Source organism: Giraffa tippelskirchi, chromosome 3, assembly GCF_054371585.1.
Source record: "Giraffa tippelskirchi isolate mGirTip1 chromosome 3, T2T-mGirTip1v1.2.pri, whole genome shotgun sequence".
Classification (NCBI taxonomy): Eukaryota; Metazoa; Chordata; class Mammalia; order Artiodactyla; family Giraffidae; genus Giraffa; species Giraffa tippelskirchi.
In genome coordinates this window covers 143,872,582-143,894,892 of record NC_137277.1, presented here as the reverse complement: position 1 = coordinate 143,894,892, position 22,311 = coordinate 143,872,582, and the positions used below count along the sequence as shown (strand labels likewise).

At 38.8% G+C, this 22,311-nt stretch overlaps 1 protein-coding gene across 7 annotated transcripts in view; it reads right to left on the bottom strand.

Annotated features, from left to right (window-relative positions):
• Window positions 1–12,668: 12,668 nt before the first annotated feature.
• CCDC150 (coiled-coil domain containing 150) overlaps window positions 12,669–22,311 on the bottom strand; it is a 94,892-nt gene continuing 85,249 nt past the window's right edge. For 6 of the 7 annotated variants that reach the window (XM_081581455.1, XM_081581458.1, XM_081581454.1 and 3 more), the window contains 7 exons: window positions 21,649–21,775; window positions 17,986–18,180; window positions 17,479–17,547; window positions 17,228–17,389; window positions 16,433–16,519; window positions 13,322–13,441; window positions 12,669–13,026 (listed from right to left, as the gene is read on the bottom strand). In XM_081581455.1, the coding sequence (XP_081437581.1) occupies window positions 12,913–13,026; window positions 13,322–13,441; window positions 16,433–16,519; window positions 17,228–17,389; window positions 17,479–17,547; window positions 17,986–18,180; window positions 21,649–21,775 (874 nt within the window). In that variant the 3' untranslated portion in view covers window positions 12,669–12,912. The remainder of the gene's footprint in view (window positions 13,027–13,321; window positions 13,442–16,432; window positions 16,520–17,227; window positions 17,390–17,478; window positions 17,548–17,985; window positions 18,181–21,648; window positions 21,776–22,311) is intronic. The other variant, XM_081581460.1, reaches the window with a different exon arrangement.

Genomic DNA, 22,311 nt, shown 5'->3' with positions numbered 1-22,311 from the left:
TATATATTTGTTTTACTTCATGCCATTTGCAGGTAATGATAAAGCTGACTGTGATAGAGTGCTCGGATAGATTTGTGACTTGGCATCCTTGTGGAGTTGAGTACTCTGTGTTCAGAGTCTCTCTTGAATTAAACTCACTGTGCTGTAACTCCAGTATCTGCTAAACAGCCTTGGAAGACACAGAAAATCTCTCTAGTAGTCATCTAAGGGGGAAAAAAGCTGATAATTGCATGAGTTTATCATTTAAGACCGTGACTACCATTTGCTGAGTGTTTTCACTCTGCTACTGTGTTGTAAGTATGGTGCAGGATATTTTAGACACCTTAACTCTGATTCTCTCAGAGAATCACCTGTAAGGTAGATGTTATTGTTGTAGTTATTATCATCCCAGTTTTATTTCTGAGAGATTAAAGGGCATGCTGAGGATCATTAGCAAGCTACTCCTTGCTCAGAGATGTTCCTTCAGAGGAACGCACTTCCTGCAGTTCAGAGTAACAACATAAAAAATGAGCCTAAGTTTACTTTAGAAAGAAAAAGGAGACGGGCAGTTATTTTTTCTATCCTTCAGGCCTTCAATTTTTTTTTTTAATTAAAGTTTTTGTTTTCTTTTTGTTTTTTTAATTTAATATTAATTTATTTATAATGTGTTTGTGTCAGGTGTATAGAAAAGTGATTCAGTTATACATACATTCATTCTTCTTCAGATTCTTTTCCCAGTAGGTTATTACAGAATATGGAGAAGAGTTTCCTGTATCATACAGTAGGTCTTTGTTGACTATCTGTCTTATATATTGTTCAGTTGCCAAGTCATGTCCAACTCTTTGTAACCCCATGATTGCAGCATGCCAGGCCGCACTGTTCCTTATTATCTCCCAAAGTTTGCCCAAGTTTGCGTCCATTGAGTCGGTGATGTTAGCCAATCTCTCATCCTCTGCTGCCCTTTCTACTCCTTTTGCTTTCAGTCTTTCCCAGCATCAAGGTCTTTTCCAATGAGTCGGCTTTTTGCATCAGGTGGCCAGAGTATTGGAGCTTCAGCTTGGGCATTAGTCCTTCCAGTGAGTATTCAGGGTTGATTTCCTTTAGAATTGACTGGTTTGATCTCCTTGCTGTCCAAGGGACTCTCAAGAGTCTTCTCCAACACCACAATTCAAAGCATCAACTCTTTGACGCTCAGCCTTCTTTATGGTTCAGCTCTCACATCCATACATGACTACTGGAAAAACCATAGCTTTGACTAGATGGACCTCTGTCGGAAAAGTAATGTCTCTGGTTTTTAATATGCTGGCTAGGTTGGTCGTACCTTTCCTTCCAAAAAAGCAAGTGTCTTCTAATTTCATGACTGCAGTCACCATATGCAATGATTTTGGAGCCCAGGAAGAGAAAAATCTGTCACTGCTTACACTTTTTCCCCTTCTAATTGCCATAAGATGATGGGACCAGATGCCGTGATCTTAGTGTTTTTAATGAGTTTCAAGCCAGCTTTTTTACTCTCTTCTTTCACCCTCATCATGAAGCTCTTTAATTCCTCTTCACTTCCTGCCATTAGAGTGTAACCATCTGTGTATCTGAGGTTGCTGATGTTTCTCCTGGCAATCTTGATTCCAGCTTGTAATTCGTCCAGCCTGGCATTTTGCATGATGTACTCTGCATATAGATTAAATAAACAAGGTGACAATATATAGCCTTGTACTTCCCCAGTTTCGAACCAGTCAGTTGTTCCATGTCTGGTACTGTTGTTTCTTGACCCACATACAGGTTTCTCAGGAGACAGGTAAGATGGTCTGGTATTCCCATCTCTAAGAATTTTCCAGTTTGTTGTGATCCACACAGTCAAAGGCTTTTACATAGTCAATGAAGCAGAAGTAGATGTTTTTCTGGAATTCCCTTGCTTTCTCTATGATTCAGCCAGTTTTGGCAATTTGATCTCTGCTTCCTCTGCCATTTCTAAACCCAGCTTGAACATCTGCAAGTTCTCAATTCAAGTATTGCTGAAGCCTAGCTTGAAGGACTTTGAGCATAACCTTTCTAGCATGGGAATGGAGTGCAATCGGAACATCCTTTGGCATTGCCCCTCTTTGGGATTGGAAGGAAAACTGACCTTTTGCAGTCCTGTGGCTGCTGCTGAGTTGTCCAAAGTTGCTGGTGTATTGATTGCAGCACTTTCACAACATCATCTTTTAGGATTTGAAATAGCTCAATTGGAATTCCATCACCTCCACTAGCTTTGTCCGTAGTGATGCTTCCTAAGGCCCACTTGACTTCACACTCCAGGATATCTGGCTCTAGGTGAGTGATCACACCATCACGGTTATCTGAGTCATTAAGATCTTTTTTGTCTTGTTCTGTGTATTCTTGCCACCTCTTAAAACTCTGCTTCTGTTCGGTCCCTACTGTTTCTGTCCTTCATTGTGCCCATCTTTGCATGAAATGTTCCCTTGGTATCTCTAATTTTCTTGAAGCAATCTCTAGTCTTTCCCATTCTGTTGTTTTCCTCTATTTCTTTGTATTGATCACTTAGGAAGGCTTTCTTATTACTCCTTACTGTTCTTTGGAATGCTGCATTCAGGTGGATATATCTTTCCTTTTCTCCTTTGCTTTTGGTTTCTCTTTTCTCTGCTATTTGTAAGGCCTCCTCAGACAACCATTTTGCTTTTTTGCATTTCTTTTTCTTGGGGATAGTTTTGATCACCATCTCCTGTACAATGTTACGAACCTCTGTCCATAATTCTTCAGGCGTAAGAATTACCAGGTGAGGTGGGGCTAAAAACTGGTGAAGCAGTTGTAAATCTGTTAAGAAGCTGCTAGATTTTCCTAGTTGCCATGTTCACCTAGAGTAGGTTCCACTTCACCCATGCCCTGCAGAACACCAGTGGTTTATTTTCTGGAGCTGTGGAATGAGGATCATGGATTCGGGAATACCAGGCATAGCCACAGGCAGAGTGTTACACTGAAAGGAGGGGATTAAATGACAGTCTACATACCTAACAGCGATCTCAGCGTCCTCCTATTAAACTCCCAGAAAACTGGCAACAAAGTTAACATCCTCCAAGCAGGGGATTAGAGAAAATCCTCTCAAAAATCCTAGAAAAAAGACCTGTATATTCCCTCAGCTGCGGCCTCCACCAGTGCACACACCCCCTCCCACTTTAACTGAGCCCCAGTCAGCTCCGAGGTACCTTGCTATTCATCTGAACAGGCAGCTAATGATCATTAGACATTTGAGGAAAGACTCTGAAATGAGAGGCATTCATATAAACAAATGGGTGGGGGACTGAGAGAAGTCAGGGAATAGAACCAGGGCAGGAAGTAGAGAAATACAGAAAATGTAATTAATATTCTCAGATAAAAGAATATTATACATGTGAAGAGAAAATGCTATAAAAAGCAATATTCACAAAATAAAATATTTATCAAATTAAAAATGTAACTTCCAGAATTAGTGCCATGAAAGGGTTGGGGAAAAATAGAATTTTAAAAAGATAAAAGGGAAAATTAAAGAGATAATTTCAGATGAGAGAATTAAAAGCTATAGAACAGTCTAAATTACAAGTTCTTTGTAGCAGTTACCAGATCTTACAAATTCATTTATATTTCAAAGTGTGTTATTGCTTGATTTATAATAATTTCAGTAGGAGGAACAATGAATTTTTGCATGCAGTAGATGGCAGTACATTCTATAAATTGGGAATTGTATTTCATCATTTCATTGTCTTAATACAATTATGCCACCTTTTAACATTTTTCCTCCAAAATAAGCTTAACTTTTTATTAGAGGAGAAAAAATTTCAATATCCCTCTCCACATTTGGGCTATCATATCCCAAAAGCTTTGTCCCTTCGCACTGCTCTCCATCACCATGGAGAGGACAGCTGGAGCCCTGTGTTTCTTGCTGCCCAATTTTTGCTGCCCTGAGCAAAAGAATATCTAGGAATTATCAAAGGTACACACATCATACAAGATATATTTTTTTCTGTTTTTTGGACTCAAACTAGGATCAGAGTGAGAAATAGCAACACCACTTGGCGTTTTAGTAAAGACACTCAAACGTGTTTCTATTTAGAAAATGACCTTCAAGCAAGCGAAGAAAAGAGAAAGCTGATTAAAGATACCTCCACTCAGGGGCCCACAGCTTTGCCGAGTCAGTCCTGGAATAGCCAGTTCTATGGATCTGAGTTGTTGCCTCTTTCTAGAGCTATGTAGTGGTGTAGATTAATTTCAGCTTCTAGTTTCAGAGGAGTTTGAATGCAGCCAAACAAGTGTTTCTTATTTAGGCCCATCTGCATACCTATAGGCAGTTGAAAGAGGTATTTTTCTAACAAACACTTTGCATAATTCCGCCTTGTTTAGACAGAGATGCTTTGATAAGTTTGTGTGTGGGTGAGGTGCCTCTTCCCCTATTTCAGGTGTTCCTCTTCAGTGATTAAAGGAGGAGAAAAGTAGTGATTCTGACCACTAGAGGGAGCACGGTATTCACAGACCTTCCCAAAATCACAGGCACTCTCTGGGCCGGAGCCTGGTGAATTAGATGGGCAGGCATTGGGTAGGCCAGAGAATCCAGAGCCACAGTTCTGTGGATTTGTAGCCACCGTGCTACAAACAGTGCCATTTATAGTGTGCTGTGATGTGGAAAAGGTGGGAAAACACTACTTCCGTGTCATTCTAAAGGCACAGATTAAAACCAGCTCTGGGTGAGTGAAGAATGGTTCACATTGACTTTTTATTGCTGGGAGATTATCAAAATGTAAAAATATGATCGTTTCAGCAGTGTTAAATGACAGGACACAACAAACTGTAGAAAATTCTGAAAGAGATGGGAATACCAGACTACCTGACCTGCCTCTTGAAAAGCCTGTGTGCAGGTCAGGAAGCAACAGTTAGAACTGGACATGGAACAACAGACTGGTTCCAAATTGGGAACGGAGTACGTCAAGGCTGTATATTGTAACCCTGCTTATTTAACTTATATGCAGAGTACATCATGAGAAATGCTGGGCTGGAAGAAACACAAGCTGGAATCAAGATTGCTGGGAGAAATATCAATAACCTCAGATATGCGGATGACAGCACCCTTATGGCAGAGAGTGAAGAAGAACTAAAGAGCCTCTTGATGAAAGTGAAAGAGGAGAGTGAAAAAGTTGGCTTAAAACTCAACATTCAGAAAACTAAGATCATGGCATCTGGTCCCATCACTTCATGGCAAATAGATGGGCAAACAGTGGAAACAGTGACAGACTTATTTTCTTGGGCTCCAAAATCACTGCAGATGGTGACTATAGCCATGAAATTAAAGATGATTGCTCCTTGGAAGAAAAGCTATGACCAACCTAGACAGCACATTAAAAAGCAGAGACATTACTTTGCCAACAAAGATCCATTTAATCAAAGCTATGGTTTTTCCAGTAGTCATGTATGGATATGAGAGTTGGACTATAAAGAAAGCTGGGTGCCAAAGAATTGATGCTTTTGAACTGTGGTGTTGCGGAAGACTCTTGAGAGTCCCTTGGGCTGCAAGGAGATCCAACCAGTCCATCCTAAAAGAAATTAGTCCTGAATATTCATTGGGAGGACTGATGCTAAAGCTGAAAACTCCAATACTTTGGCCACCTGATGCAAAGAACTGACACATTGGAAAAGACCCTGATGCTGGGAAAGATTGAAGGCGGGAGGAGAAGGGGAGGACAGAGGATGAGATGGTTGGATGGCATCACCGACTCAATGGACATGAGTTTGAGGAAGCTCCAGGAGTTGGTGATGGACAGGAAAGCCTGGCATGGTGCAGTCCGTGGGGTCACAAAGAGTCGCACACGACTGAGTGAACTGAACTGAACTGAATGCTAACCAGTGTAACGTGATACCTCATTGTAGTTTTGATTTACATTTCTCTAATACTTAGTGATGTTGAGCATTTTTTCGTGTCCTTTTTGGCTGTCTGTATGTCTTCTATTTTGTCACATTGAACTGTTTATCTATATCTGAACCTGTACCAAATTATTTTAATGTTTATAACTTTACAATATTTTTTTTTCCTTTTTAAAAATGGCTATTTATTGGAAGTATAATATACTTAGGGAAAAGGGCTCAGATTATCAGTGTAGGGACCAGTGAATTCTTTCAAAGTGAATACAACCATGAAATCACCACTCAGATCAAGAAACAGAACATGACCAGCTCCCCTATGGGCCACTCATACTCATTGCTTGTCAGAATGTCTGTGTGGTTTGAACTGTCAGTTTGATTAAGCTGGAACTACATTTTCCAGAATCTCTTTGTAGTAGAGCCTGAAGTCAGGCAGGTTGATCCCTCCTGTTCCATTCTGCTTTCTCAAGATTGCTCTGGCTATTCGAGGTTTTTTGTATTTCCATACAAATTGTGAAATTATTTATTTGTTCTAGTTCTGTGAAAAATACTGTTGGAAGCTTGATAGGAATTGCATTGACATGTATAGATTGCTTTGGGTAGTATACTCATTTTCACTATATTGATTCTTCCAATCCATGAACACGGTATATTTCTCCGTCCTCTTTGATTTCTTTCATCAGTGTTTTATAGTTTTCTATATATAAGTCTTTTGTTTCTTTAGGTAGATATATCCCTAAGTATTTTATTCTTTTCGTTGCAATGGTGAATGGAACTGTTTCCTTAATTTCTCTGTTTTCTCATTGTTCATGTATAGGAATGCAAGGGATTTCCGTGTGTTAATTTTATATCCTGCAACTTTACTATATTCATTGATTAGCTCTAGTAACTTTCTGGTGGAGTCTTTAGGGTTTTCTATGTAGAGGACTATGTCTTCTGCCAACAGTGAGAGTTTTACTTCTTCTTTTCCAATCTGGATTCCTTTTATTTCTTTTTCTGCTCTGATTGCTGTGGCCAAAACTTCCAAAACTATGCTGAATAGTAGTGTTGAGAGTGGGCACCCTTGTCTTGTACCTGACTTTAGGGGAAATGCTTTCAATTTTTCACCATTGAGGATAATGTTTGCTGTGGGTTTGTCATATATAGCTTTTATTATGTGGAGGTATGTTCCTTCTATTCCTGCTTTCTGGAGGGTTTTTATCATAAATGGATGTTGAATTTTGTCAAAGGCCTTCTCTGCATCTATTGAGATAATAATATGGTTTTTATCTTTCAATTTGTTAATGTGGTGTATTACATTGATTGATTTGCGCATGTTAAAGAATCCTTGCATCCCTGGGATAAAGCCCACTTGGTCATGATGTATGATCTTTTTAATATGTTGTTAGATTCTATTTGCTAGAATTTTGTTAGGATTTTTGCATCTATGTTCATCAGTGATATTGGCCTGTAGTTTTCTTTTTTTGTGGCATCTTTGTCTGGTTTTGGTATTAGGGTGATGGTGGCCTCATAGAATGAGTTTGCAATTTTCTGGAAGAGTTTGAGTAGGATAGGTGTTAGCTCTTCTCTAAATTTTTGGTAGAATTCCGCTGTGAAACCGTCTGGCCCTGGGCTTTTGTTTGCTGGAAGATTTCTGATTACAGTTTCGATTTCCGTGCTTATGATGGGTCTGTTAAGATCTTCTATTTCTTCCTGGTTCAGTTTTGGAAAGTTACACTTTTCTAAGAATTTGTCCATTTCTTCCAAGTTGTCCGTTTTATTGGCATATAGTTGCTGATAGTAATCTCTTATGATCCTTTGTATTTTTGTGTTTTCTATGGTGATTTCTTCATTTTCATTTCTAATTTAGTTGATTTGATTCTTCTCCCTTTGTTTCTTGATGAGTCTGGCTAATGGTTTGTCAATTTTATTTATCTTCTCAAAGACCAGCTTTTAGCTTTGTTGATTTTTGCTATGGTCTCTTTTGTTTCTTTTGCATTTATTTCTGCTCTGATTTTTAGGATTTCTTTCCTTCTACTAACCCTGGGCTTCTTCACTTTTTCCTTTTCTAGTTGCTTTAGGTGTAGAGTTAGGTTATTTATTTGACTTTTTTCTTGTTTCTTGAGGTAAGCCTGTATTGCTATGAACCTTCCCCTTAGCACTGCTTTTACAGTGTCCCATAGGTTTTTGGTTGTTGTGTTTTCATTTTCACTCGTTTCTATGTATATTTTGATTTCTTTTTTGATTTCTTCTGTGATTTGTTGGTTATTCAGAAGCGTGTTGTTTAGCCTCCATATGTTGGAATTTTTAATAGTTTTTTTCCTGTAATTGACATCTAATCTTACTGCATTGTGGTCAGAAAAGATGCTTGGAATGATTTCAATTTTTTTGAATTTACCAAGGCTAGATTTATGGCCCAGGATGTGATCTATCCTGGAGAAGTTTCCATGTGCACTTGAGAATTTTCAAAATTATTCTGGGGTAGGCCCCACGGCAGAAGTAAAGGAGGTTTTGTCTTCCCTTTTTTAATAGGCTCAAATATAGGTTCAAATATAAACTAGGGAATTTGTTATAGTAAGAAAAACATGTGAAATTATTTTTAGAAAATATGTGATCATGTTTTTAGAGAGCATTAGAAAGTAAATGAGGCAAGTAAACAAGGTAAACAAGGTTTCTAGATAAAACTGACCCCTGAGTAAAAACTAGACCAAAAATTTTGTTAAGAATTGGAAGCCTATACATAAAATCAGGAGATAGTGCAAGTGAAAGGGGCACTGAAATAACAATTGTGCAATACTAGCTAAGAACCTGAAAGACAATCCAAAATCTGTCTAATCACAACTGCTCTGAGGGAGACATGAATCTCCACAACAGTTCCTCGTCCTTCCTCTAAATTCCCAAGTGGAATAATATAATGTTCTTAGGTATTAGTGTTATCTACACTTAATGGTGGCTCAGATGGCAAAGAATCTGCCTGCAGTGCAGGAGACCCAGCTTCAATCCTAGGGTGGGGAAGATCCCCTGGAGAAGGGAATGGCCACCCACTCCAGTTCTCCTGTCTGGAGAATTCCATGGACAGAGGAGCCTGGAGGACTACAGTCCATGGGGTCACAAAGAGTCGAATGCAACTAACACTTTCACTTCACAATCCCACCACTCTGGAACATCAGATCTTCAGACCAAAGTGTTGAAGTTGTGTAAAAAGCAAAAAGAAAAACAAAATAACTTGCAGTGAGAGTGAGAGAGGAATTTTGTCTTAATGTAAAAATGACTGACATGATAAAAGATGATGAATTTGAAAATGTTATTACAGAAGCTTGAGAAGAAATAAACTTAATCTGATTTTGTCTACTGGAGCCACTCTTGAAAATGGGAATTTATAACAATCCTAAGTCTCCACTCACATCTGATATTTTGGGATCACTCTTGGAGAAATATTCCTTTATTTTTTGTGACACCTACAGATTTAACAGGCAGAATCTACTTCCAGAGAAAATATACTGCACTATGATCATAGTTGATGTGACATTAGAATATCTACACTAAAGAAATGACTCAAGAAATTACCAAAGATACTTACATGTGGAATCCAAAAGGTCAAACTCACAGAAACAGGGATTAGAAGAAAGTGATTTCCAGGTTTGGGGAGGTAGGGGAAAATAGGGTGCAATTGGGAAAAGGGTACAAACTTTCAGTTATAAGATGAATAATGTATACCATGATGACTGTGGTTGATAATAGGGTATTATATAACTAAAATTCACTAATAGAGTAGAAATTAAATGCTGTCACCAGAATTTTTTAAAGGTATGAGGTGATGGATGTATTAATTAGATGAGAACAATCAATGTTTATCAAGTTATTACAATGTATACTTTAAATTTCTTACAATTTGTCAGTCATACCTCAATGAAAGTTGCTCAGTAGTGTCCGACTCTTGGCAACTCCATGGACTGTAGCCTGCCAGGCTCCTCCATCCGTGGAACATCTCAGGTAAGAATACTGGTGTGGATAGCCATTCCCTGTTCCAGGGGATCTTCCCAACCCAGGGATTGAATGCAGGTCAATAAAGCTAACCAAAAAATTGCCAAGTTTCTTTTGGCTACGGTCACAGAATACCCAAGGGTAAAAGACATCATAGACAGGCTAACTGAAGCAAAGTTCATTACAGAGTTCAGATGAACTCTTACTGGATTTTCATAGTTCTCTTTTCGTAGAAACATAGAAAGGTTAGGCTGGGCTCTTGGGGTGTTAACAACATGGCATTGCCTGTCTCTAAAATCAGCAGTAGCCATGGCTTAGTCTCAGAACAATTACACTCCATCTCAGTTCACTGATTCCTAAAATGTCGATGTTCCCTCTTACCATCTCCTGTTTGACCACTTCCAATTGACCATTCATGGACCTAACATTCCAGGTTCCTATGCAGTATTGTTCTTTACTGCATCAGACTTTCACCACCAGACATATCTGCAACACTGGGCGTTGTTTCCACTTTGGCTCAGCCTCTTCATTCCTTCTGGAGCTATTCTCCACTCTTCTCCAGTAGCATATTGGATATCTTCTGACCTCTTCATACTGCTCATGGGGTTCTCAAGGCAAGAATGCTGAAATGGTTTGTATTAGTTCGGAGTCAATTTGATTTTCACATTATGGGTAATTTTCCTGCTTCTTTGCATGTCTGATAATTTTGGATGCCAGAAATCATGATTTTAGTTTGAAGTGTATATTTTTGTATTCTAAATATTCTTAAGCTCTGTTTTGAAACGCAGCTACTTGAATGTGGGTCGTTTGGGGTCATGGTGTTAAGTTAGGAGCACAGCACTGCTGACTCTAGGGCTCACTAGTCTCTACTACTGAGGCAAGACCCTGTTGTAGACGCTACCCAAAGCTTGTAAACCATAAAGTGTCTGATTCTGGCTGGTGGGGACCGGTACTGTGTGTGTGTGTGCTGGGCATCGTCACTTATAGCCCTTTTGGTGGCCCTTAGGCAGATCTCTCTCAGGCATGTGCTGACCAGTAGTCAGTTGAATACTCAGAGGTGGCCTTTAGGATATCTCTGAGATTCCCTCTGTGCAGCTCTCTCCTATCTCATACTCTGTCCTGGAGCCCTAGCAGCCAGTGTCTTCCCTGGACTCGGAGTTCTTATTCTTTAACTCAGGGATCCACATTTATTTCACCTTCTAGGCTGTAAGCTGAGGCAGAAGAGCTCACTTCAGTTGTTCCTTTTCTCTCAAGGGATCACAGGGCTTTGTTGCATGATGTTCAGTGTCTTAAAAATCAGTGTCATATTTTTGTCTAGTTTTTGGTTATTTCACATGAAAGTAGAGGGTCATAACAGAAGGTAGTATGTATGATAGACACTCTCCAAGTACTATAGAAACACTTTTAAAATATCATAGAAATACTTTAACAAATCATCACACTAAATAGGCAGTTTTAACTATAAGCCTGACTAGAAATGATCACCAATCTAATTCTTCTCTCTTGTTCTGGATGAGGATGTTAGTATTCTTGGCAAGTATCCTAACACTCAGGGACAATGTATTTACAACCCATTAAGGCTGATCATCTCTCTTGTGCAGTAATTGGGACCTTATTCCTATGCATAATTCAGGACCACGGTTTTCAGTGCCATCCCAGGACCAAGGTTAATTGTTCTGCAGGGCTCCTAGGCCGTTTTAAGATTCTGACTCCCCAGTACCGTCAAACTGACTAGTGTTCAACTCTTTGTGACCCATAGACTTGTAGCCTGCCAGGCTCCTTTGTCCATGGAATTCTTCAGGCAAGAAAACTGGAGTGGGTAGCCATTCCCTTCTCCAGGGGATCTTCCCGACCCAGGGATTGAGCCCGGGTCTTCTGCATCGCAGGCAGATTCTTTACCGTCTGAGCCACCAGGAAAGCCCCATACTTATAGAATCCAAAGAGATAAACACCAGAGGAGTTCGACAACTTGAGGCTTTTATCAGCTGCCCATTGGTGCAGATATAGAAATGGACACACTCCAATCAACTCGCCTCTAATGTCAGTTAATCAACAATGGTCTTACCCAAGTAACTACACTTCTACAGACGATGTCAACCCATTTAAGCTTCTGAAAGTCTTCCAGTGCTTGAACTCCATACTTCCTTAAAATCCTATATAAGATCAGAGGCTGGCTCTGATCAGGGAGGACTCTGTTTGACCAACACACCTCTTCCCTACCACAGTAAAACAAATCCAGCAGTAAATTCAGCTGTTTTTTTATATCAGCTATGGAGTGGCAGGCTCATCAACCTCTGAGAGTTTTACATTTGATATTCTCTCCAGTTTCATAATTGCTCACTTGACTTATTATGATTTCTTATTTATTATCAGCAGCTATCATTACTTGAACATCAATTAAGCTAGGCATTATGCCAGTTATTTACATATTTTAGGTCTGGATTAACTAATCCACTACTCTATCTGAAATGAAAAGGTAAAGCTGAATTTATTGCTTACTATATGGTAAGAGAGAGCTTGGTTGGTCAGGCATAATCTCATGGAGCAGAATTCAATAACTCTGTAAATGCTGAAGGAAGCTGCAAATACAATCTCTGAGATACCTCATATAAAAATAGAGACACAGTTTTATTAAAGGTGTGCTAGTAATTACCTTGCATAGAAAAATATATGTTTACTAGACAGTGGGAAAGTTTTCACCTTTTTCCAGGTTACTGTATTTCCAGGGATTATCTACTAGATGTTAGACTAGAACATTTCACTGAAAGTATGTCATCGGTACCTTATTAAATGCTTTTTGATGAAATTTACTTAGGAAAAACACCCAAGTATTATGCAACAACATCTCCTATCATAAAACACATGAATATAAATTTATTGGGTGGAAAATAGGGAAAGGGACAAAAAAGATGGGATGGTTCTGAATTGATATCGAAGAGTTCATAAAAGGATAAACGTAGGTCCAAATCCTCAGCCCACATCAAAGACTTCATGTTCTGATGACTGTGGAAACAGGCCAGCCCTAGTTGCTGGGCTCAGGCGATCAGGGTGATGAAGCTGTTCTAAGTTGAAGAAGCTGCTCTGTCAAGGACATCACTTTCTCTCTAGTTCAGAGTGGCACTTCTTGGGCACAAGTCTATTCTGTTTACTCTCCCATCGATGCAGAGCAGACTGGTTTGACATGCTGTTGTGCCTTTTATCTTGGTCCTGTTGGAAAGAACACACACCCCAAACTGTTCAAAACAACTGCAGAGCTGAGGACCTATTTTGTCTTTATGAAGATCATTTTTTTTTTTGTCATAAATATAGGTGGTTCCAATCTAGACAGCATGGGAGAAGTAGAACTTTTAAGAAAGAAATTCAGTTCACTGGTTTTCTAAGCAGTACTGTAAAGAAATCTACAAATTAGTGGAGCGAGTAGCTGGATGGAGAGAGAACTTGTGTAATTAGAAATCTGAGAAGGAACAAATCCAGAATTGCTTAAGACAGTTAAATATTCTACCTCTTCCCGCCACCTGTCTTCCCGGGGAAGCCTCTGCAACCGGTTTTTGGTCAGCTCAAGTTGTAGACCGTCAAATCTGCACTTAAACCAGCGGTGAGCTTCTTCCAGGTTAGCTGTTATCTGAATGTACAAATATTATTAAAAATTACAACAAAGAAACAGTTGTAAGTTTTGTGTACTATTTTGAGTCTTCTTACACTGTATAATTTAAAAGCTTTATTTCTCCCCACAATTAGCAAGTGGGTTTCACATTAGTGTGAAAGTTTTCTTACTATAGCCAGTTTGAGACACTTTTTACCTAGATAGTAAAGACTCACATTCTGACTGCATGGTCTTTGCAACCTATCTGCATGTACAAATCCTCCTATAGATGAGAGAATAATTTTTGAATGTCGAGTTAAAGAATGCATGTGCTGCTTTACATGCATTTGTTAATATTTTCCGGATGTGAAGTGAGGTGAGAGAGGACTCAAGTTAAGGTAGGCATGAAAGTGTCAGATGGCACTGAAAATTAATGTGGTGGTTTGAAACACACTCTGAATTTGAGTTCTGTTCTCTAAGACTAAATATTTCTCCAGAGTCCCTAAACTATAAAGATGAGATTTTTTCTGCTGTGTTTTATGAAAGTAATAGAATAAATTAGTAAGAACACTGGAGTAGCTTAGTGTAAATTGTACTCTTTATTTCCTTTATCAAAATATTTTATACTTTAGCCCCCTAAGCACAAACTTCCAAATTATCTTTGTTAGACTTGAAAACAGTCCCTCTAATAGTCTGCCTTTGAAGATGATCTGGAATCAGTTTCATTTACTTGACAAATATCTGAGTGCCTATAGGTGCCTGGCACTCCACTAAGTATTTAGGATATTCTAATATTTTGAACATGGAGCCAACAGGCTTTTATATAAAGGTTGCTTCAAAATGGCTCTACAACATATCCTCTAGAATAAAAAGTAAAATGACTGACTTCCCTCTCTTGATTATTTGTTTCATGGACAGCATTTTCATGTTTTAACTCAGTTCTCAGAGAGTAGTATATTTCTCTCTTGCTTGAGAAGGCAAATTTGAGAGCAGAGGCTTCATCTGGCTTGTTCACCCTCTAATCTCCAACACCTAGCACAGCGCCTGCCATGTAACAGGTCCATCAAACCTGTGCTATTATGTACCTGTCTCATATTAACCAGGGCACAGTGTGGGTACAAGTGTGAGATAAGAAGACAGAGCTCCCCTTGTCATTAATTCTTAGAAAGCCACAAAGCTTAGTGTTTTCCAGTCTGTGCATCCTGATGGTAGACACTTTTCCCACCCAAACAAAACCCCACTTTTCTCTGGCGCTCTATCAGAAGTGGAGGGAAAGATACTTGTAATGGCATCATACATTATATCTCCTCTTGTATGGTGAATGAGAAGGGAGCTAACATATATTCAAACTTACTCCAAGCCATCTATCGGGGTAACAGCGGTAGGTAACAACTTCCTATTACAGATACGGTAACTGATGAGTTAAACAATGAAAACGTAACTTTACTTAGGTATAGTAAGTGTCATAGTTGGCAAACTCACAACAGGAGTCCATAATCCATTTAATATACCATTCTGACAGTCATACTGTCATGTAATTTAATGGCTATAAAAGGGACAAGCTGGCAGCAATGTCACTGTGTTACCTTTAGTCAAAGAATCTCCTTCTTTATCTGGATAATGAGGGTGGTCGTGGTAGACTAATAATTTCAAAGATCTTTTCCAGTTCTAAAAAATGTAGGATTTTACAAATAGCTCCTATAAATCAACAACAAAAAACCCAACTGAAAAGTGGGTTTTTGTTTTATAAATAGACATTTCTATAAAGAAGACATACAGATGGCCAGTAGGCACATGAAAAGATGCACAATACTGCTAATTATTAGAGAAATGCAAATCAAAACTACAAGAAGATACGATGTCACACGGGTCATAAGGGCCATCATTAAAAAGTATATAAATAACAAATCCTGGTGAGGGTGTGGAGAAAAGGGAACCCTCTTACACTGTTCGTGGGAATGCACACTGGTGCAGCCCCTACGGAAACAGTATGCAGGTTCCTGAAAAAGCTAGAGTTACCATATGATCCAACAATCCTACTCCTGGGCATACACCTGGACAAAACTATAATTCCGAATGATACATGCAGCCCTATGGTCATAGCAGCACTATTCACAAGAGCCAAGACATTGAAACAACCTAAATGTCCATCGATAGCCGAACAGATAAAGAAGACATGGTACATATACACAATGGAGTATTACTCATCCGTAAGAAAGAATGAAATAATGCCATTAGCAGCAACACAGATGGACCTAGAGATTATCATACCTAGCGAAGTAAGTCAGAAAGAAAAAAACACCATATGATAGCACTTATATATGGAATCTAAAATAGGACAGAAATGAACATATCTATGAAACAGACTCACAGACATAGAGAACAAATTTGTGGTTACCAAGGGGGAAGGGAGTAGGGGAGGAAAGGATTCAGAGTTTGGGATTAGCAGACAAACTAGTATCCCTAGGATGGATAAACGACAGGGTCTTACTGTACAGCACAGAGAACTATAGTCAATATCCTATAATAAATCACAATGAAAAAGAATATATGTATAACTGAAGCACTCTGCTACATAGCAGAAATTAACACCATGTTATAAATCAGCTATATTTCAATAAAATATTTTTTTAAATGTATGATTTTAAATACCTTCAAAAAGGCCTATTTAAGAGAAATCTAATTCACAAATTAATAAGGTCTACTTTATATTTCTAGTTATTGGTGGAAAAGTGTTTCTACTTTTATTAGTTCATGTCAAACAATAATCACTAAAATTCAAACATATGCTGGTTTTCCCTTATATCTAGTGGTAGGGACTTGGACTATCAAGTTAATATCAGTATTTCAGTATTCTATGATCTCTCATCAGGACACAGAATCTTAATCTAAAACTATTTGTTCTTTATAACATGTTAGAGGTGATAGTGAGTAAGGTATTGGTTCTTGCCTTTTGCACTTCTGACAACTGTGTTAATGGAGGATTTTACAGACTTTTGTGTTTCAGGGTCATCCGTATGTCTGGCTCACCTGCTCTGATTCCACACTGGCTTCTTTCAGCTTATTCTCTGTCGCCTCTTTACATTTCTTTAGGTGTCTGATAGTTTCTTCCAATTCCTGAAAAGGTGATACAAAAATTTTTACAAACTCCCAATGTGCCATATATGGGAGAAAAACCTTCAATACTGTAATAAAAGACAAAATTATGAAAGTATGATGGGATACTTTCTAATTCCAGGTACTATCAGACTGCAAGCTAAAAACTTATTTTCAGTTTAACCAACTGTATACACATTTGTACATGATGACAGATTTTGATTTACTGATTCTCCTGAGGAAAGGTGATTAACATTTCTTTCTAGAACTGAGGGAATAATCTTCATAGCAGACAATCTCTGTTGGAAGGCAAGAGCTTGATGCTCTCCTGAAGTCCCTTTTCAGGAATAAAATATGCTTTTCATTAGGCTGGGAATAGGCAAAAGTCCTGTAATGGCAACAGACAAATAGATCTGAGCTACGGGTAAGAAACACAGAGTCTAAAGTTCCTGAAAGACTATGAAATTCAGAAGTCTTACTCAGTAACTAGTACTTTGCATATGTGAGCCTTAGCTGTTCTTTAAAAATGGGTTGTTTTTTTTTTCACATTGAAAATGACAATGAGGTGCCATATTCAAAGCTACAGGCTTCTTCCTAGATATGATTCTGAGGTCTTAGCTAAGATGAACAACTTGTAAATTTGTTTTCTTCTCTAGAGCCTAGAATGCTGGGTTCAGCACATGGCATTTGCTGGTCATCTCTGAGAGGAATCCTAGGAAGCCTTTTCACCTGGCACCGATTCTCCAGCTCCTGCCTCAGCTTCCGCTCGGCCTCAAGGCGCAGCTCTTGCTGTTTATTCCGTGCTGAGGTATCATACTGGCTCCTGGCCAACAGCTGCATCTCCTTCTGCAGGTTAGTCATTTCAGATACAAATTTCTGGATACTCAGTGACTGTAGGGCACAAAGAGGAAGACAGTTGGTGAACCTGCCCAAGTTTTGGACTTGATATGAATGGTAAACAGTGTGTGGAAATCATCTACCTGTTCGTAGTTTTTTTTCTGATACTGATCCTTAATTAGCTCCATTTGCCTCAATTCTGTTTCTATTTGCTGAAAGTAAATGTGGAAATAACATAGAAAGATAATCAGTGGAAAAACTAGATTGCTTTTTTTGCCTATAGAATGACAGAAAGAATCCCACACGAGACCCAGTTATCAGTTCCTGCCGGGCTCTTCTTCCATCCAGCCCACTGACCCCAACAGAGCCAAGTCCTATACGATCACTGTGGGAGAGACAGCTGGGAGCCAGGATGGGACACTGGCAGCTAATGAGCAGCCAAACATTCACACAGAAGTATCTTTGCTGGAAAAAGAGAGAGTACCCGTCCCCTTCAAGGCAATCTGCCCACGTCCCAGGTGTAGCTATAATTCCCAGAGATCACAGGGCGGTGTTAGAGCTCTGAAACCATCTTCCTCCAACACCACTGCCTGCCTGGATCCTCATCAGATACTAGGAGGTAAGAAGAGACTGAGGGTTTCCCAAACAACCTTCATCCTCTCTATATTCTGAGTGTTATTCGCCTTGGATGATAAGTGGAGCTTAATTTGGGCCCTTTGATTCTTTATTTTCTCCTTGCTGCTGTTCAGTAGCTTTTCTAGCTCTGTAAGTTTCTGCCGCAGCTCTCGGTTGGTCCGGGACACTTCCACTGATCTGAAGTTGGCTTCATCAAGGGCTTTCTTCATCTGTGGAACATAAAGGGAAAATTAGAACATTTTAACCTTCCATTCAGTAAGAGAAGGTTATGTTTAGCTGTGTCCCTATATTTTGTTCCCAATGGACTATTCTTTTAAAAAGGAGGTTAAGTGAGGCAGTAAGAGATTTGTGGAGAAACACTCTCAGTGATTTAACACTAAAAACACAATCTTTCTTAGAACACACAAACAATATATGTTCATCATATATTAAGAGCATGGCTTTTGTATCAGACACTTTAAATCTCAACTACACCACTCACTAGTCAAGTAATTTCAGATAACATCCTTAAGCCTTGGGTTCATGACTGGAGAACTGTGTGAATAGGCTACCTCATAGGAGTCATGTAACAGTCAAACAAGGTAGAAAAAGAATATAGAGCCTGACACACACTATTTGGCTCAGTGATCATTACCATGCTTTAAAGCTTTTTTTTTTTTTTAAGATTAAGCTCATCTCTGTCACTTGCGATGCCATATTTGGAGAAGTGAAAATAATTATATGGCAGTTTAGGTAATGGGCTTCTCTGGTAACTGAGCTGGTAAAGAATCTGCCTGCAATGCAGGAGATCCTGGTTTGATTTCTGGGTCAGGAAGATCCCCTGGAGAAGGGATAGGCTACCCACTCCAGTATTCTTGGGTTTCCCTGGTGGCTCAGATGGTAAAGAATCTGCTTGCAATGTGGGAGACCTGGATTTGATCCCTGGGTTGGGAAGATCCCCTGGAGGAGGGCATGGCAACCCACTCCAGTATTCTTGCCTGGAGAATCCCCATGGACAGAGGAGCCTAGTGGGCTGCAGTCCCTGAGGTAGCAAAGAGTAGGACATGACTGAGCGGCTAAGCACACATGTAAATACCTATCAGCTACTGACTATTGTTGCATGCATTTATTTTTAATTGGAATATAAGTATTTTTATATTATTGCTTTTCTATTGAGGTTTAGTTGATTTATAATATTTTTAGGTAAATGAGTAATTAAAATGTAGATTATATTCCAGTTGTTATAATTTTTTTAGATCATACTCCAACTATATTTCATGTGCTGTATAATATACCCTTACAGCTTATTTATTTTACATAATAATTTGTACTTACTGCTTTTAGAAATTTTAGGAAACTTGTCTTGTGGTAAAATAACAGTGATTATTAATAAAAAACAATACAACAGGCCCAAAACAAAATGACTTATGCTAAGCCCAATTGTCACCAAACTTAATTAGTTTTGGCTCTCCCAGAAATGGACTCTCAAACCAGTCAATCAGGAATCGTCTGATCAGCATTAGTTGGGCAATCTGCCTGGTAGACACCTGCCATCCCCTAAAGGAAGTAAATTTGCCGTAACCCATCTACTTTTTTGCCTAGTTTAACTCTCTTGTTCCTGCTCCCTTCTGCCTATAAGAGTCTTCCATTCTGTACAAGTCTTTGGAGTGCCTTCTACCGCAATCAATTGCATAATGTCCAATTCAAATGGATTTTTGTTCAAATAAATTCTTAATTTTATTATGCCTCAATTTATCTTTTAACATTACTTAAATCATTTTACAGAGTTCCTCTCCTCCTCTTGTATCCTTGAATTTTTAAGAAGCAGCACCTAAAAAGTACCACTTAATTTTTAGGAAGAGGCAACTGAGAAGGAAGAAGATAGGAAGGTGGTATTCTCTATGGCTGGTAAGTGTTTAACATGTCAAAGAAAGAACCAAAATTATGTTACCTTTTCTCTTTATACTAGCTCATTCCTTCAGCTCCTAAATTCACCCTACAGTGTTATTTAATCTTTTATCACCCAACCAAATTTCTGTTAGATATTCCACCATTACCTCAATCACAGCTTTGTGAAAACTGGGTAAGCCTTAAAAACTATCACTTACTTTGTACTTATGTTCAGGTACTGTTATAATTACTTTTCATATATTTTCCAATTTAATCCTCTAAACCACCTTGGAAAGTAGTTGTGATGATTTCCATTTTATGATCAAGGAAACACTCAGAAGTTCCATTTTATGATCAAGGAATCAGACTCAAAAGTTCAGTCATCTGCACAGATAGTAAATTACCACACTGCTCTTAAGAGGCAGAGCTGAGGCACTTTTTAAACAGTGCACCCTGAGGCCACCTCTGTGGCTAACTGCTCAAGACAGCACACTCTTGCTACTGTTCTTTGGTCTCCTGCACAAGTTCACGATCTTCACTGATTCCTGTTAAAAGGGTTTAAACTAAGTATTCTGAACAACTATCTCTGATTAAAGGTATCTTTAATTTCAGTGTCCATTTTTGTTTCCCACAGAAATTGTTTTTATTATAATATTTATACAGTGCTTTTGCAATTTACAAAGTACCATATAAATAGTTGAATCTGATTTTTGTGACTGCTCCTTGTAAATTGCAAAGCAATGCACTAAATCTGGCAAAATACAGACCAGCCACTCCAGCTAAGTCTTGGAATTATTTTAATTACTCCCTCCCCTTTGCTTATGATACATTTCGTGTATGTTTGATTTTTCTATTAAAAATGGCTTTTTTATTTAATTGTTCTCTACTTCCAACAGAACTGCTTTTCTTTGCCCTAATCATCTGAAGCCCGAAGTAACTGCTCTAGTTCCCATGAGCCTCCACGTTTCCGGTTTATCTTCATTATTATTTACTCTCCACTGCCAACAGACTAACCTACTTAAAACTGTGCTTACATCCTTCTCAGAAACCTACAGTGCTTCACTTTTACCCAACAGTTTCCAGCCAATATTCTGGTAGTTAAGACCATCTACCAGCTGGTTTCTTCTAAGCTAGCCCCTCTTTCTCAGAGATTTCCTAGTCCCTGATTTAATCAAGGCAAATGCTTTTCCTTTGTTCACATATCCTGTTCATTTTTCATTTGCTTATCCTCCTACATAGCGTGTCCTACCCCTGCAAGCTCTGCCAGTCTCAGTCCCGTACTTTGGTCAAGCTTCCCTCCTCCTCCTATCACCCAGCCAGCCTAAAACAAACTTTCCCTTACTCTGCATTCATTTAAAATTGTACATAGCTTCTAAATATCAGAGAGTCTTCTGATGTCTTCCCTACTTGTCTCACGTAAGAGTGGAGGTGACAAATAAGGGGTCATTTAGTACAGAACACGTCTTCTACTGTTTTTAAAATACGCCTCACAGGAGAAGGTAGGTGCATGATGGATGCTAGTGAAGTGAACTGAGGAGACAGGTGATTTGCTATCTGTCTAGCAGATGGCAGTCTCCTCCTTTCTCTTTACCACTCAAGTTATTATTCTCCAAGGGGAAGACTACCATCAAGGCACTCCTTCACTGGGCAGATAACTGTGTATCAAACAGCTTAGAGCTGCATCTCACTTGCTGGTGAAAGGAGGATTAGAAGAGCTAAGGAACAACTGCAGCCATTCTCAGGAATCCTCTAGCTGGCAACCACCTAGAGGATGGATGTTACGTGTCTTTCGTCATGTGCCTCCATACCTCATTCACTTCGCGCTGTGCTGCTTTCTTGGCAGTTTCTCTCTCAATTTGAAACTGCTTTCTGAGAGCATCTATGCGTTCAGCATGCAATTCTGCTTCTATTTTAGATTCTTCACTCATCCGTTCTCTGTTTTGAAAAAGAGAGATGTTAAATCACCTTTAGAAAACATCTTAGGCGGTATGATTGACAACTGAGCAGATCAGTCACCATGTGAAATCACTGATCTGGAACTCATTAACAGAAAGAAAAATAAGCATTTACCTACAGCCTTAAAAAACAAAGTCATTAATATAAAGAGATCCACCCGAAGGAGTGAAACACATATTCTTGTTTTAACCAATACTGAATACTCCAGAGCCAGTAACATTTCACCAGAATATAAAATCTGTACAGATTACAAACATGAAAAATACCCTCTTAGCTTTAGCTTATATAAATATGCTCTGCTATATCAATATGTTCACTACCTGAAAGGAATGAAGATCTATGTGCACAATATATTTCCCTTGGGTATAAATTTTCATGGGATGTTGTTAATATCTAAATCATATTTGCCTAGATACAGTTTAAGAAAAAAACTCTAGTGGCTGGACTTAATTAGAAGGATTTGAGCTAACTAATCTCAGGGAAAAATGGAAAACAATTAATGGTCGAGCATATGC